General features: G+C 34.6%; 1 protein-coding gene across 4 annotated transcripts; it reads left to right on the forward strand.

Moving 5' to 3' along the window:
- Positions 1-345: 345 nt before the first annotated feature.
- On the forward strand, positions 346-4,915 carry LOC148863075 (WRKY transcription factor 72A-like). Of its 4 annotated transcripts, XM_088975876.1 has the most exons (6): positions 346-918; positions 1,399-1,494; positions 2,383-2,457; positions 2,658-3,185; positions 3,291-3,404; positions 3,818-4,915. In XM_088975876.1, the coding sequence occupies exons 1-6, from the start codon at positions 775-777 to the stop codon at positions 4,754-4,756; spliced, it is 1,896 nt and encodes a 631-aa protein (XP_088832002.1). In that variant the 5' UTR covers positions 346-774; the 3' UTR covers positions 4,757-4,915. The 4 variants fall into 4 exon arrangements, with proteins under 4 accessions (XP_088832002.1, XP_088832003.1, XP_088832005.1 ...); XM_088975877.1 differs by lacking the exon at positions 1,399-1,494 and having other exon boundaries at positions 347-918; XM_088975879.1 differs by lacking the exons at positions 346-918; positions 1,399-1,494 and adding an exon at positions 2,113-2,224.
- The last annotated feature ends 11,595 nt before the right edge of the window (positions 4,916-16,510 follow it).

Raw genomic sequence — 16,510 nt, forward strand, 5'->3', positions numbered from 1 at the left:
GAACGTAGATCTGTTGGTTGGGGCCCATTTATGAGTTCGAGTTTGACATTCAGCGTAGATCTGTTGGTTGGGGCCCATTTGAAGGATGGCCCAGATCCCCACCGTCCTGCACTCAGACTCAGTCGTCACATGGATATGATCCATAAATTCTGGGGACTTCTGGGTGGGGCCGTAACATAAAACCGAGCCATCGACTGGTCAGATGTGTGGACGGTGGGAATTTGTGACATGGACAACATCACATCTCGCCTCTTGTGTGCTAACACGCGTTTTGAGTTTTGACAGAAATCTGACAATAAAACACGAACATCAATGGATTCTACTGACTAGGAAAACACGTAAAAACAGAAACTCCAGTCACCGGAATCAGTTGACGGCGGCGTAAGTTTGACAGAAAACCAGTGGCCCTCTGACGTTTACCCGGTACGAACCTTCAACGATGGTACTTATTGTGATTGGAGCGACTAGAGCGGCATGAAGCACTGCTCTCTCTCTCTATCTCTCTGCAGTGGGATCACAAAATGGTGTAAATTATTTCTTGAGCGTTGAAGTTGAATTCTTCTTCTCTCTTCTTTTCTATTGGCCGAAAAAACAATTAAAAAAACGTATATTTGCTTCTAAGAGTGAACTTGGGCGGTTGACATTTGTGTGTTTGATGGACGAAAGATAAGCACTTGGGGTTAGAATTTTTTTAAACATTAAACAAGTCAAACCAAGGTTCTTCTTTATAAAAAGAGAAGTGCTGTATATGGATGTTACAGAGAGAAGAAATTGATGAACATTTTAGAAGAGAAAGAGAAAGAGAAGATCTTCCAACTGATGGAGGACACGAAAACAGCGGATCTTGGAGGTCTTGTTAAGGAGGAGAAGAGAGCTGAGTCCAGCGGTGACGAGGATAACTCTAGAGAGCTTGAAAAGGTGAACTGTTCTCTTCTCCTTCACCTTTCGAACTACACTAGTTCTTGGTTTTCTTCTCAGTAATCCTGGTGAAAAATATGCGACTAATGGGATTTCTAGATGAAGAATTGAATTTTCTCTAGAAGGTCTCTCTTTCTCTGGTATGACCAATTAACTGGGCCTTGGGTATTGGGTTGAAATAATATTGGAATTTGTTTAGAACTGCATCGTTGATTGATTGGTGAAACTTCAGTATGTCGTGGTTAATTTTGTTTTTCTTACAGAAGCTTATATACCCTTTACGTAGTTTATCCTAATATGTTTTCAAGATTGACAGTACAATTCAACCTTCTCGAGAATTTCAGAAGCTTCGCTTCAGAATGTTGGGTTGTTTAGACTCTTCTTTGTCTGCTTAAATTCCATAGGAAATACGGATATCCTTGTTCTAGTATACAGAAATAGAAATTTCAAATAAGGATGCATGAATTTTTCGTCTTTCAGATCACCAACGGAAGACAAGTCTTCGAGGACAGTAGTTCTAGTTCAAATCCATCTTCACCTAGCCAAAAAGATTCAGCCAATAGCAAACACAAACAGGTAGTCAGACGATCGAAACAAACTGAATTGTCTGACCTTAGTAATAATTTTCGACTATTCTTATTTTGGTTATCAAACGTTGAGTAACAGCTGGATACATGACTTATATTAAATGCTTAATTTGCTCCAAATAATTGAAATAGAATGGTCCCAGACTCCCAGAACTTTCCATATTCCAAGCTGGTATATGGCTTTCTACTTTGATATGTTTGAACAAAGTCATTTTCCTTTCTTTCCAACCTAACAACAATAGAAAAAAAAATCCTAATTAAATACCTCTCAAATTCAATGAACAACTTTAATTCAAAATGGGGAAGGTTTCAGTTTTCTGAACTATAACATAAATATATTGAAATGGTTGTGGATGTAAATTGAAATAGTTCTTCGTATTCCATATATAGTTGAAAAACTACAAGCGCACGCAGATGCAGCTGCAACCACTCTTACCGAATAACCAATCTATGGCTGTTAGCTGAAAGTGATGATTGATCCATTACCATTGATTTCTCTGCCCATTTTCGTGGATATGAGGTCCAATAATGGTGGGAAATCACATCAAGGTCTCATGATGATGTTGACCATAAAATGAATATATAGTACTATGCTACAGAGAGGGATCCAATTGCATATGACTTTTGAGCCATGGCGCATGGATCTCCAGCAAAGCTCCATGAATTCAGTCTGGGTGGGTCACCATTTCTATAAGTTCTGAAACCCGAGTGAGAGAAAGGTTACCCATGACTTTTTCCATAGAATTTTCTGTAAAATAGGGGAATTGTTCTTCTGATATGCAAATATGATCTGAATTATCTGTCTTTATATAGTTCAGTTTGACATGTTTTGTGAGTGCTCGATCTAACCAATAAGGTTTGATTGATCGATATGCAGATTCCTACTGTAAGGACTGAAATGTCATCCATGGAAACCATTTTAAGAGCATCATCAACAATCAAAAAGGATCAGGTAAGATCAGAATAGATTGCCGCCTGTACTATTTCTTCTCAAATCGTATTATTTAACGCTTTGTTATTTCTTAATTCACGGAATAGACATGCTCGAAACAAATTGCACTGTTCAGGAATTGGTAAAAATTAATGAACGCATGAAGAGTGTGTTGCATTCTCTGAATTAATTCAATTGATTTTGCCGTTTTGTTGATACAGGAGGACCCGCTTGAATCTGCCAAAGCAGAAATGGGTGAAATGAGAGAAGAAAATGAAAGATTGAAGATGATCCTATCGCGAATTGTTAAGGATTACCAGTCTCTCCAAATGCAATTCTATGGCATCGTTGAACAAGAAGAAGCTAAGAAGTCTGGAGATACAGCTCCTGTGGATCAAGAAATCGAAGAACCCGAACTTGTTTCGCTTAGCCTAGGAAGAACTGCGAGTGAACCCAAAAAAGATGAGAAGAATAGCAATTCCAGCAAGAGTAAAGAAGATGATGACCAAGAAGGACTATCTCTTGGGTTGGACTGCAAATTTGAAGTGTCTAAGCCGGCTTCGACTGAAAAGGCGTCAAACCCAAGCCAGGAAAATAGCTTTGAAGAGCCGAAGGAAGAGGATGCCGGGGAGACATGGCCACCCAGCAAAATTCTCAAGGCCATGAGAAGTGGAGATGATGAAGTTTCACAACAGACTCACGTCAAGAAAGCTAGGGTTTCTGTCAGAGCAAGATGCGACACCCCAACGGTTCGTTTCAATTTTTAATCTACTCCATAGGTTAATATGGATTTTATGTTGAATGGGTTTCAGCTTTCAAGAGCCAATATGTTTACTGGTGCATGTGTTCGACAGATGAACGATGGATGCCAATGGAGAAAATACGGGCAGAAAATCGCTAGAGGCAATCCATGCCCTCGAGCATACTACCGCTGCACTGTTGCACCAGCTTGCCCAGTAAGAAAACAGGTATTATATACTTTTTAGTCTTCTCCTTCACGCACCACTTGATCAGTTATTGGCTTCTTCTTAGCAAATATTCAGTTGAACCCTTCTGAGTTCCGACTGTCAAAGGTCGATAGAACAATGCAAATCAACCGTAACCCTACATTCTTTATATCGAAACCTGCTTGTTGGTACAAAACAAAACTTGCTTCAGCAATCAGCACATTGGTGGTCTTGGACTGTTCAACCCAATGAACCGTGGACCGCCTATTGGTTTTCAAGATATAATATCTTTCAGCAATATATGTACGCATACAGAATTGTCCGCTTGGCATGATCAATGGATCAGTTCTTAATCTTTCATTCTCAAAGACGTTTGACTACTCTTCATCTTTCCCTTATCACTGTATTTGTTTGCTTTCATGGAATTTCATCAGGTTCAGAGATGTGCCGAGGACATGTCCATTTTGATCACCACATACGAGGGAACCCACAACCACCCACTACCGGTCTCAGCCACAGCCATGGCTTCCACCACCTCCGCGGCCGTTTGCATGCTAATGTCCGGCTCATCTAGCTCCCGATCAATCCTCGGGTCCTCTGCTACAAATACCACCTCTGCTGACCTCCATGGTCTAAACTTCAATCTAGGAGATAATACAAGAGCCAGGCCATCGTTCTACCTACCAAACTCTTCAATCTCATCCGCTACTTCACACCCCACCATCACTCTCGACCTTACCGCTCCCCCTTCATCGTCAGCCTCTTCTTCCTCTCAGAATAATAGGCTATCTCCAAACTTCCCGGTTCAAAGATACTCTTCGACAAGCTTTAACCTTTCTTCTACAGAACCTAATAACTCCCAACTAACCTGGGGAAATGGATACCTAAGCTATGGCGCCCAGCCCTATACTAAGAACCAACAACTTGGGCCTTTAAATCTTGGCAGGCAACCTCAACCTCAAGAGCATTTCTACCAATCTTACATGCAAAAGAATAATCCAGCTCCTTCTCAGCAGTCTTTAACCGAGACCATTGCAGCTGCAACAAAGGCCATTACATCAGACCCAAGTTTCCGATCGGCGCTAGCAGCGGCAATCACATCAATCGTAGGTGGCGGCAGCACTGGAGCCCAGGGAAACCAAGGTGGACGTGAGAATTTTGGCCAGAATTTGAAGTGGGGTGAGAACATTAATACCATTACCTCCTACACATCGACTCCGAATGGGAACGGATGTGCATCGAGCTACTTGAACAGATCGTCTTCTTCAAATACTCAACAAGGAAGTTTGATGATTCTCCCACCTGCGCTGCCATTTTCAACCTCTAAGAGTGCATCTGCGTCTCCAGCTGACACTAGGGACCATATCAACTGAGGTCTTTTTGTAATTATTGATCGTTTGGAACTCTCTAAATAATTACTGTTGCTTGGCCGCTGCGAAGAAAAAATTGCATGGTGCAGGTGATGACAGCAAGCGAAGTATGTTAAAAACAGTTATTAATTAATTACCAGTGTTTTGAACGGGTTTCTTTGACGAGAAAGGCTAAAAATTCAATGCCCACAAAGTGGAGCTTCACTTTGGTTAGGTTCTGTAATTTATATCCAGGACCACGTCCACGTGAATGATAAAGACATTGTTTTCTTTTTGTCAAAACTGAAGCAGGATACGTTCATCCTCCACCGTCGCTGCAACAAACCCAGAAGCAGTGTCGTTGCTTCCTATCCTTCTTCCCTCCTCTCTCACTCTCTTTCTCCATTTTCTTAAACACTGAACAGAGACCACCGAACCCGCCAGTTACTGAACGCGGCAAGTAGAGAGACGAAGTTCAATCTGATCCGATCACCACCAGTCACCACAACCTCTCTTTCCATTTGTTATTTCAAGCTGTTCCTTTCCTGTACTTTTGGCTAAGAGAATCTTGGTTATAAATACTTCTTCCCCACAGCCATGGAAACGTGTTATGGTCATGCAGGAAGCTACCAAACAGCCAAATTAAGTCATCCTTCAGGAGCAATCATCTTCTTACTTGCAAGATTAAGAAAACTCCACATATAGTGATAGCATGGATTGTTGTTCACATTTGTTAGTCTACCCCGAGTTCATTAAACCAAGTGCAACAACAACTCTCCAGTTTTAATTCATCTAAAACTCGGCTGAGTCCCCACCAGATTGAGACACGTCAAAAATAACTCATTAACTACTTCATTATTAATCAATATACTATTTTCTTCTAACTAATAAGCTTGGAGATTATTTAATGAAATCTTCAAGGTGTGGAGCAAATGATGGGATATTTTCTTAATTTCTAGGATGGACTACTTACTCCTCTCATTATAGGCTGCAAAGACAATCACAATAGTTCATCTTGACTACTTTTCAAAATTTGCAGCAAATTGCCTACTATGGATACAACCAAGAACTTAGAACTTAAGACAAGATTCGACTGAAAACCAAGGTTCTGGTCATAATGATAAGATATTTTCCATGTGTTAAAAAAAAATTGGAATGCTAGATTTTCTCCACTTAACTTTGAAGCCAATTATATAGTTCTGTCTGTCTTTGTTGTTTGTTGTATGCCTACTTTACTAAGTAGTAAGTACACATACATCTTATTTAGGGGTGCATTGGGTCAGGTTAGGTTGATAATTTGTTAAATTTTCAATTGGGTCAAACCCTAACCCTAGCGAGATGGGTGTATATGTTAAATTCTCAATTGGACTGTAACCCTAACCCAAGCCCAATATAGTTGAAATTCCTTAAACTGAACAACCCAACTTGAAGCCATAATCTTATTCAATTGTTTCCAATCAACAAAAAAATGCAGCGCATTATTTCATAGAACTTTTGACCTAAGAATCCGAACCTTTGATTTGATTATTAGTGATTGTGAATGATACTCAAGATGGTTAGGTACTTGAATCTTTCTAATGCGCAAAGAGATTGTACCAGCCATGCAAATGGACTGCTTGACATTTTTGAAAACGGGGTCTCTGTGTATATATATGTGCTTTTGGCATAACACGATTTAATGCCAACGGAGAGTCAAACACAAAGGATCGATGCATTGTAGGTTAATGACCTTCAGCCTCCATTTCTTTATTGCAGTTTAATTTGGAATAGTATGGAAGTGCAAATTCTGGTTTATACTGCATTTGGAAACAAAGCAAATGGAGTGTAAATCCCGGTTCAGGGTAAATTTGCACTCCGGTTTACTTTTGCCTGTATTTGGCATCATTAATTACATTTATGCATTGGCAAATGATAGACCAATACATATTTACATTGATAATAAGATGTAAAAGTACATCAATAAAAAAGAAGTAAATTTACATTTCAAGTGGACTTTTGATAAAAAAAAAAAGCATATGCTTTATTGGAATTCATGTTTGCATCCATTCCAACTAAAAATCTGTTTGGTAAGAAGATAAATTTCTCGGTGCAAAACTAACTCAATTTTACAATCTGTATGAAGTGTTTTACACTCTACATATTTGCATTCACACTTATTAATTTGCATTGTTTCCAAATGCAACCTTTGGCTCAATTTGAAAGTACAAATACAAATATATGTACAATACAAATACATACAAAATATAAGGATTTGCACTCTACATATTTGTATTTGTACTCCTTCCAAACTGAGCCTTCATGTTTCACTTTACTTCATCTACGTTACAAACAAGCAGAAAACACTAAAACAAAAGATAAACCAAAACTTAAACTCAGCTCATTTGCATTCCCACATATGAACCTTTGTTTAATCCAGTTCAATAAAGACTATAATAATAGAGCCCAAAAGCTTGATTACTAAGCTGCATTTGGAATTCCTTATTTTAAGGACTTATTTCCTTTTTGCTTTTAAAAATTCAGTTTTCATAGGGGTATTTTAACTGCAAAAAGAGATAAGTCCTTAAAATAAGGTATGCCAAATGCAGCCTAAATGACCTTCAATCTAATCTTCACCAAAAAAAGGCTCTTCAATCTAATGCTACGTACATGCTTAGCAATATCATCCAACACAAAGTTTTTGTCCATGTGGCATAGATGCATAGATATGGACTTAAGCAATGTTTTAAAAACCCAGCCTAGAGAATAGAATATTTTTTTTCTTGGCTAGACAAGTCATCAGTTCAACCATCTTTAGAGTTTGGATTTCCTCCTCAGAATCTTCCTCACACCACGTTGCAGTTGCACATCAGAAACATCTCTCATACTTGTATGTTTTCATTCATGGGGAGATGTTCCCAATGCATGGCTGCAAGTGCTGACGTGGGTGTGAGGAGGAAATCCGGATTCCCATCTAGATCAATAGGTCAACTTGTGACATCATGATAATAAAGAATTAAGGCTCAATTTGGAAAGAGTACAAATACAAATATATATAAAATAATACAAAATATAAGGTTTTGCGCTTTACATATTTGTATTTGTACTTTTTTCCAAACTGAGCCTAAAGGTTTTTATTTGAACCATACTAATTTTTTAAGATGCATGTGAATCTCCTACCCGGCCCACACCCCTTAGAAAGACCCCTTGTCAAACATTTTTTTGTTAATTGACTAATAGTCTCTTAAGATTACTATAATACCCCTCTGTTAATTTGTCGCCAAGATTTCCATAATCGTTTGCTTAATGTAGAAGTGAAGGCCACAACTTGATACATATTTTGTTTGAGAAACAGATGAGAAGGTGAAGTGAAGCATTGATGTTTGTAAAATAAGTTAAGCATATAAAGTAGGGGAAAGAAATGAACTAGGGGTACTTTTATCAAAGAAAAATTAGCTAATAAGGTTAATTGGTTGGTTAAGGTTAGTTTAATGATTAAATAAAGTAGTGTAATAGCACGTGTGTGCAAGTATTAACCATATATTATATATGGTATTTTTATTTAACTTTTATGACCTGCATGAAATCCAAGGCAAGTATCCACTTTATATAGTATAGATATTAATGGCATATGTGAACTATTTTTGTCATGATTATTTTGTTGACCTTATGTGTTTTGATAATAACAATTTAACAAACCCATTGAGAGTATTAATGGTTAGTTTAGGTGTGCAATTTGTATTAAAATATTTGGCAAATCACTCTAAGAAATCAAAGCTCAAAATGAAATGCTTAATTGGGTAGCTATTAATCAGCTTATGGGGTTCTTTGGCATCATTGTCATTTTCCTGGAGTAATGGCCCCACATCAGCGCCACATCAGAAAAAACGATGCTCCAAGAAACAAGCATTTGTTTGGAATTGTTTTTCCATAAAAAAAAAGTGCCCCAAGCCGCACCTCAGAAATTGGGAAGCCATGGCTTGGAGCAATGCCAAATTTGGTGTTTCCTGGAGCTGGAGCTCGTTGCTGCCAACAAGGCAACGATGTGGCACTGATGTGGCATTGGTAATGGGTACTTGTCTGAAAATGTTTCCTGGAGCAATGATACCAAACAAAAAAGTTGTTGTTGCTCCAGGAAACGTCCTACCTGGCAGCAACGATTCCAAACAAAAATAAAGGCACCATTTTCTTAGAAAACGGTGCTCCAAGCCACACATCAGCAGCACTGCTTTCTCAAAAAACGGCGCTGCAATTGCAGCATTAATGCCAAACATATACTATGACTCTCTAAAGAAGAAATTGCTACCAAGAACTGAAAGGGAAAGAGCATCAAGTTCCAATGCTCTACATTGTGTGCCATGTATGAGATGCACTCTATGGGTTTAAACTTGATCAAACTCAATTGACCTAACTTTAGAGACTAATGGCTAGTATTAGGTCTAGTTCTTAGGTGTTCCAAGGTTTATAAATGGCTTAACTTAAGTTTGAAAGCCCAAGAGAATAAATTCTAGAATGTTTCAATCAATATCTCGAAGTTTCTAAGGTTGTAAATAGTGAGTAGTCAACTACACCATAAACCTATAGTTGACTACATGTGATAACAAAGGCTAATGTTTCTTGGGAACTGTTCAATAGTCAAATATAGAAAATTTATAGTCAATTATGTCTCACAACCATAATTGAACATAAATTAGTAATCAACTATCAAGAGGGAGTAGTTGATTCATAGGAAAAATATTCCTCTCTGTGTCTGGTAATCGACTAGATGACTACTAGCTTGTTCTAGTCAACTACTTGTAGAAAAATTTGATAGTTTGGAAGGCATAAGGGCTATTACCACTTATGGCATGCCTTCTATCTTGTTGGGGATTTGCTTTGAACATTTTTTTAAGTATGGATTAATCCATTGCCATCAGGTCTATAATAGTCATATGCTCTCAATCACTATAAATTAGTGGTTTTGGATTGAAGAATTCAATGAACTTAAATCAGTGAAAATCTACTAAATGAAAGAAAGCATTTATGAGCAAGAGTCTTTAGAGAAGAAGAGATTGTTTAACTAAATTAATTCATATAGTGAAGAAAACTAAGTAGCCTCTAGGCTTAATTGTTTCTCGTTGCTGAGCCTGTAGTTTTGTGCATATTGTTGCATTTGATTTAGTTTGTATTTGTTACTATCAGCCTATTAAGAGGCATTTGTTTTGCATTTGTGCTTTACATTGGTATATGTTATATATGAATGTTCAAATGTGAATACCATTGAAGATCTCATTAACACCCATAAACCAACTATTCATGTATGGTTGACACCCTTCAATTGTTCAGGTCTTGTAGGCACCCAGAAATCATATTGGTTGTAATGTTTTGTGGCACCGGAAGTCTAGTTGTTTAGTAAAATTCTCATGAACTTATCTAGTGAGAAAACATAGGTTTGGGTTTTGTCAAATCTCTATAAAAATTATAATGTGTTTTACTTTGTCAATCATTTACTTTACCTGTTGTTCATCTTTATTTATTTGATTATTCTGTTATTTGCATTGCATTGCATATCACAACATGCTTCCACTTCAATTTTGCATTTATTCATTTAGAAGGCTTTAGTTGGAGGAAAAATCTTTTAATACCCAATTCAACCCCCCCTTTAGGTTATAGGATATTTAGGCAACACATTCATGGTGGCCTAATCTTATAAGTAAAAGTGTTTAGCAGGGAGCTTCCTGAGGTATCAAAGGGTTAGGGTAAGATAAGAGAATCCTAAATAAATGAAGAGTAGTTTTAGAAAAATTCAAAGTTAAAAGATACACGAATACAAAAAATCAATAACCTAGTAAACATGGATCTCCGGTTCAATTGTCCAAGTTGACTGGCCAAAGTTAATGATGGATTAAATTGAAATTAACGGTCTGAATTGAAGCACTAATTATTGTCACCTGTCCAGTTTCAACTTTCAAGGATTAAGGATACTCCTTTCCTTTTCCTAGGATCCCTAGTAAAAATTATGGTAAAATAATAAATTATTTATATGTTGATAAAACAAGTATTCATAACCAAAATCATCTAATACATTGTAGTCTTTAAAATTTACTATTTAAATTAAACATAAAATATAACAAAAATTACAAGAAAAAATAAGAAACCTTTGTAATGAATTAGGGTCCTAATCTAGGGGATGTTTGGAACCGTGGCCGTTTTTCAAAAAAATGGTGCCACATCCGATCCACATAGGCATTTCAACAAACGCCTATGTATTTCACTGTTTGGCGTTTCATGCATCGGTGAACCGTTTCCCTGTGTATCCTATGTGGTGCTTACCTGCCAGTACATACATGAAAAATGGTGATGAAAATCACCTTATCAAACAATATAGCGTTGCTCACTGCCTACGTGACAGAAGCGTTTTTTTGTGAAAAACAGGTCTTGAAAGCATAGACGTTTTTCTTAAAAATAGGTCCCAAAAAGCGTCCACGCTTCCAAACACCATACTATTTGAAACAACAAAATATGATCCAAACCTAATTCTTAATCAAAATAAATCCACAAAAACAACTAACATAATCGATTTGGTCGATTTGATTCTATTAGATAAACTCAACCCATTGGCACCCAGGGACCTGCTGTGAATATAGTCATGTATAATGGGCTAAGTAACCAATTATGAGTGAACATGTTGTATTCTATGTGGGTCCTATGCATATGAAACATTCATTTGCATTCACAACACGTCTACCATGGATACACATAGGGTGCAAACGGATCAGATCAAATCGGATATAGATAGATCAAAATTTTATTTGTTTATATTTGAATTCAAATCAGATCGTATCATTTGGATATCTAGTAGATTCAAATCAAATTTGGGTTAGATATTATATAGTTTAAATAAATTAGACTAAAATTGAACAAAATATTATATAATATCAATAAAATTAACTAAAAACGACTTTAATATTATACTTCATGAATAAAATGAATTAAAATCACTTGTATAAAACTTGAACCTATGACAATTTAGTGACATACAAATTTCAGACCAACTTCAATGACCAATGATCGATATGGTATAAATTTTAAGTATATATGACCATATATATTTGAATTGAATCAAATCAAATCAGATTATATTAGATTGGATAGGGGTATATCCATATTTGATCTAATTATAAACAAATCAAATTCAGATCACCCTTAATATGATTGGATTCTAATTAAAATTTGAATTTGGATAACCGAATACAATTTGCAGCCCTAGATATACATGCATACATTCTTAGCTCAAACATAATTGCATTTCATATTACTAGTGTACAAGCACCTTCTATGCACATGCGAAAATAAGTATGAACTATATGTATGATATGGTATTTGGATTTAACTTTCATGGCTTGCATGAAACCTAAGGCAAATATCCATTTATGTGCATGTACAAGTAAAGTTAAAAATTTAAAGTTGACAATATGTTATCAAATTTTACTTTTATGGCCTTCACCAAAACAAGGTGAGATCACATCAACGCCCCACATGCACATCTCAACGTACATTGAGAACATCTCCCTACTTATCTTTAGGAGATGTTCCCAATACACGGTTGGGATGCGCTGTGGGGCACTGATGTAGACTCAAACAAGGCAAGTGTCTATTGGATATAAATAGATGTTTTGATTTTATTTCCTTCAATGGCATGTTCAAGTTTCATTGGAAAATGGAAAATTAGCAACCATATGTTGGGCCCACATAGACCCACACCATGGACATGCTCTATGTTAAAATAAAATTGTATCTGACGTTATGTTCCAAATTTATTTCTTTCACTATTTTGTTCAACTTTCATTGGGAGATGAGCAATACCCTCATTGTGTAGCTCCTTAGAGCAAAAAAAAATGGATATTATCTAAAACTCACCACAACCTTTTCCTATTTCTATTAAATTCACCATGATTTTTCAAAACCTCTAGAACCCATGCTGGTAAGTTTTATTATCCAAAACTCATCTTCTGTTAAGGTTTCCCTTAGAGCACTGTTGGTAATCATTAATAAAAATTATTCATAAAAGTATTTAAGTTTTTTACATAACCAAACTACCCCTAAATGATCACTCAACCTTATTAAATATGTTTATAACAAAATTACTATTGATTGTTGTAGGCATAGTGTAGGCTCAGGCCTAGATCGGGGAAATTTTATCATGAAAAATATTTTCTAAGCTTGAGTGGTCATTCAGAAATAAATTGATCATGTAAAATATTGAAAATACTTATATGAACAACTTCTATTAGTAATCACTAACATAACACCGAAATAATTAAAAGGAAGGTTAATTTTAGACCAGAAAAGTCACTAGCATGGGCTTGGACTCTCTGAGGTTTGGAAAAGTGACGAAGAATTTAAGAGAAAGTAAGTTTTAGATAAATTAGTCAGGACCTGTGTGGTCCAAGGGGTTTATTTATAAGAAAATTTGAAGATAAAACTCTATGACATTTCCAATTAAGTGGTGCCCATCCAAGGCTATGTTTGGTGACTAAGTGGTTGTTAAAATAGGTACCTATTGCACAAGTGCTCATTGTAAATGCTATTCTAACAATTACTTAAAGTTGTTTGGTGACCCATTTGCCGAATCACTTATTCTGTTTTTAAGCACCTATTCGGGTGGGGATGTTTGGTGAGCTAGTGAGCTACTATCCCCACAAATGCTCATTTTATCATAAATGACAATTTTAGCCCTCACTTCACACACACACACATATAAATAATTTTAGCCCACGTGGGCCCAAATAGAAAAAAATGAATAACAACAATGATAATGATAATAATTATAATTATAATAGTGAAAATAAATATACACAGATAAATGAACGTCTAGATATTTTGAGACAAAGGATAGCATTTATTATTCAACTTAATTATACACAAATAAATGAAAGTCCATATCAATCATAAAATAAATAAATGAGAGTAGGATAATAATTATTATTCATATTAATGATAAAAAAGCAAATGAAAATTTGGTTTAATAAAGAAAATATAAAACACATCACAAAAATGCAAAAAGAGAAACTTACAAAAAATAGGATAATAATTTTAATTCATATTACTAGTATATTAACAAATGAACTTTTGCTTTAATAAAAAATATGTAAATAACATCAAAAAATGTAAATCCAAATTTAAAAGAAAGTAGCATAATAATCTTAATTCATAATAATAATAATAAATTAAATTAAGTTTCAGTTTAATAAAAAAAAATGTAAAAAACCACAAAAATGCAATGATAAATTTAAAATAAAGCATGACAACAATTTTTATTCATATTAATAATAAAAAATTAAATGAAATTTCAGTTTAATAAAAAATATAAAACAATTGCAAAGGGAAATTAAAAAAAAAAGGATAACAATTTTTCTTCATGTTAATAATAAAAAAAAACAAATGAACTTTCGATTTAATAAAAAACATATAAAACACATCACAAAATTGCAATGAGAATTTTAAAAACAAGTAGGCTAAAATAATAAAAAATAAAGAACATAACGATGAAACAAAATAAATTCACATAAATGAAGCAATAAGAATGCTATAAGGGTTTAAAAATGGAAGCAAAATAAATTTACACATTCACCAATTATTTACATTAAAATTCCACAAAAAATGAAACAAGATTCGAAATATGCAAAAACATAACAAAATAAATTCACACATTCACCAAATATTCACATTAAAATTCCAGAAAAAAATGAAGCAAATTTCAGAATATGCAAGAACATAACTGGTGAGGGATAATTTGGTCCTCCAATGATATCGCGATACGTGGCATTGTAGAACAATAGAGTGACACCTCGGTACCATGTAAGCAAACCACTTCAGACACTTTAGCAACCTTGGCACCACCCTAGTAGGCTGAATTACGAACAACTTGGTAGGACCTTAGGTTGGCGTAAGAGGTGACCTACTTCCACCAATTTGACGTCACTCTGGTTAGCGACCTGCCTGGTGTGTCGAGTGACCTCCCCCTTAAGCAGATTATCACCTTTGAATTCCCTGGGATCATGATGCCACATTGGAAGAGTTGGTTATCACCCCGCCCGCTTTGGGCGGGATTGGATAAATATTATCTGCTTGCATGGAGTTCATCTCCTTGTGTGAAACCACTTTTGAACCAGACAGGTCGGAGATCCCGAACACGTTTTGTGAGGTTCAAGGTATCCTGCCTATATAAGGGCCTCACCTCCAACCTCATAAGGTATGCATGATTTAGCATTCAAGCTCTCTAGCTCTCTCTTGCTTCCTAACTCTCAAAAAAAAAAAAAACTCAAGTTCGTTGATTTAAGCATCGGAGTGCCCACATTGGGTAAAGTAGCCCAAGTACTCTGATCTTCTCTTTTTCTTTGCAGCTCAACCAAGCAACCTAACTAGTCCGACGTTCGAGATGTCCTCCAATAGGGAGATCGCACACCATCAATAACAAAATAAATTCTCATATTCACCAATTATTCACATTAAAATTCCTGAAAAAATGAAGCAAAAATTGGAATCTGCAATAATATAACAAAATAAATTCAAATAATTACGTAATAATTTTGTAATATTCAACAATAATGGAAAAAATCATAGTGTTCATAACATGCACCAATTTTCAATTCATGTAACTGGAAAAAAAATCGAGTTTCACTAAAATATACAAGAGAAAAGCTAAAAATCAAAAAACGACCAAAGTGGTAGGTGGAGGGAGCCTTACCTACCCTCCACTAATTTATTTTGACAGTCAACTTTCAAAGAATAATTGTTTTCACCGTTATTGAACAAAGGAAAAAAGGCTAAAGTGAAGTAAAATTAATGCATTAGATCAACATTTTTTATTTGGAATGATGACAAGACAAAGGTATTTGCACCTTTTTTCTAAACAATACAGGAGTCTTTTGTTAAGGTCAAAATATTATTTTTAAATGGAATTTAAATTGATTTTAAAATAATTAAACTATATTCAAAATTGATATTTTATATTAGTTTTTGAAAAAAAAAATTAAGTATATTAAGTTTCTATTAAATTTAAATTACTTATGAAATTTAATTAACTATATTAAGTTTTGATTTTTCAGTAGAACTTAAGTTGGTTTTAAATTAGTAAAAATTAATTATAAAATTAATAATTGTTATTACTTTTATATTAATTTTAAATTGATATGTTTTTAATTTATCTTATTCCATTTATTAATTAAACTATTCTTATTATATTAATAAAAATATTTTATCAATAATAATAATTAATAATTATTTTTATTTTATTTAAGGAACTTACTAATTATTTTTATTATGGTTAATTAATTCTTATTATTTTCAAATGAATTATAATTTTAAATGAAGGTAAATAATTTGGTGTTATAATGTGTCAATAAATATCTCAATTTCAATATAATTAATCTTTACTAATAATTATAATTTAATGTAAATATATTTAATATACATAAAATTATAATTAAACTGAAAATGGTTTTGGATATGAATAAAGTTAATAAATTTTGTAAAATTTGATGGAGTAATGGAGATGACAGAGAATTAATGGTATAATTAATAAAGAGAGACTATCAAAAGAATTGATATTTAATAGTCTAATGGGAAAGAGAGAGTTAATGAAGAGTGTATAAAAGTCTTAGGTGATTGGTCGGTATTTAAATTATTTTGTTCAATTTTAAAATAAAAAATTCAAGAAAAACAGAAAAAAAAAGATTAATAATGTAGTTTTGAGAATAAACAAGAGATTGCATTTTAATATCTTTTTAGATAAATATCCGAAAAAAGTTATGGTGGGAC

The sequence above is a fragment of the Nelumbo lutea genome, chromosome 3, assembly GCF_056320005.1.
Source record: "Nelumbo lutea isolate HS-2025 chromosome 3, American lotus-T2T, whole genome shotgun sequence".
Taxonomy (NCBI): domain Eukaryota; kingdom Viridiplantae; phylum Streptophyta; class Magnoliopsida; order Proteales; family Nelumbonaceae; genus Nelumbo; species Nelumbo lutea.

Excerpts from the sequence above, each read along its gene's own strand:
- LOC148863075 (XM_088975876.1), top strand. The coding sequence starts at position 775 with ATGAACATTTTAGAAGAGAAAGAGAAAGAGAAGATCTTCCAACTGATG. Across the intron at positions 919-1,398 it reads ACTCTAGAGAGCTTGAAAAG|ATCACCAACGGAAGACAAGT; the intron begins GTGAACTGTTCT and ends TTCGTCTTTCAG. Across the intron at positions 3,405-3,817 it reads CTTGCCCAGTAAGAAAACAG|GTTCAGAGATGTGCCGAGGA; the intron begins GTATTATATACT and ends GAATTTCATCAG.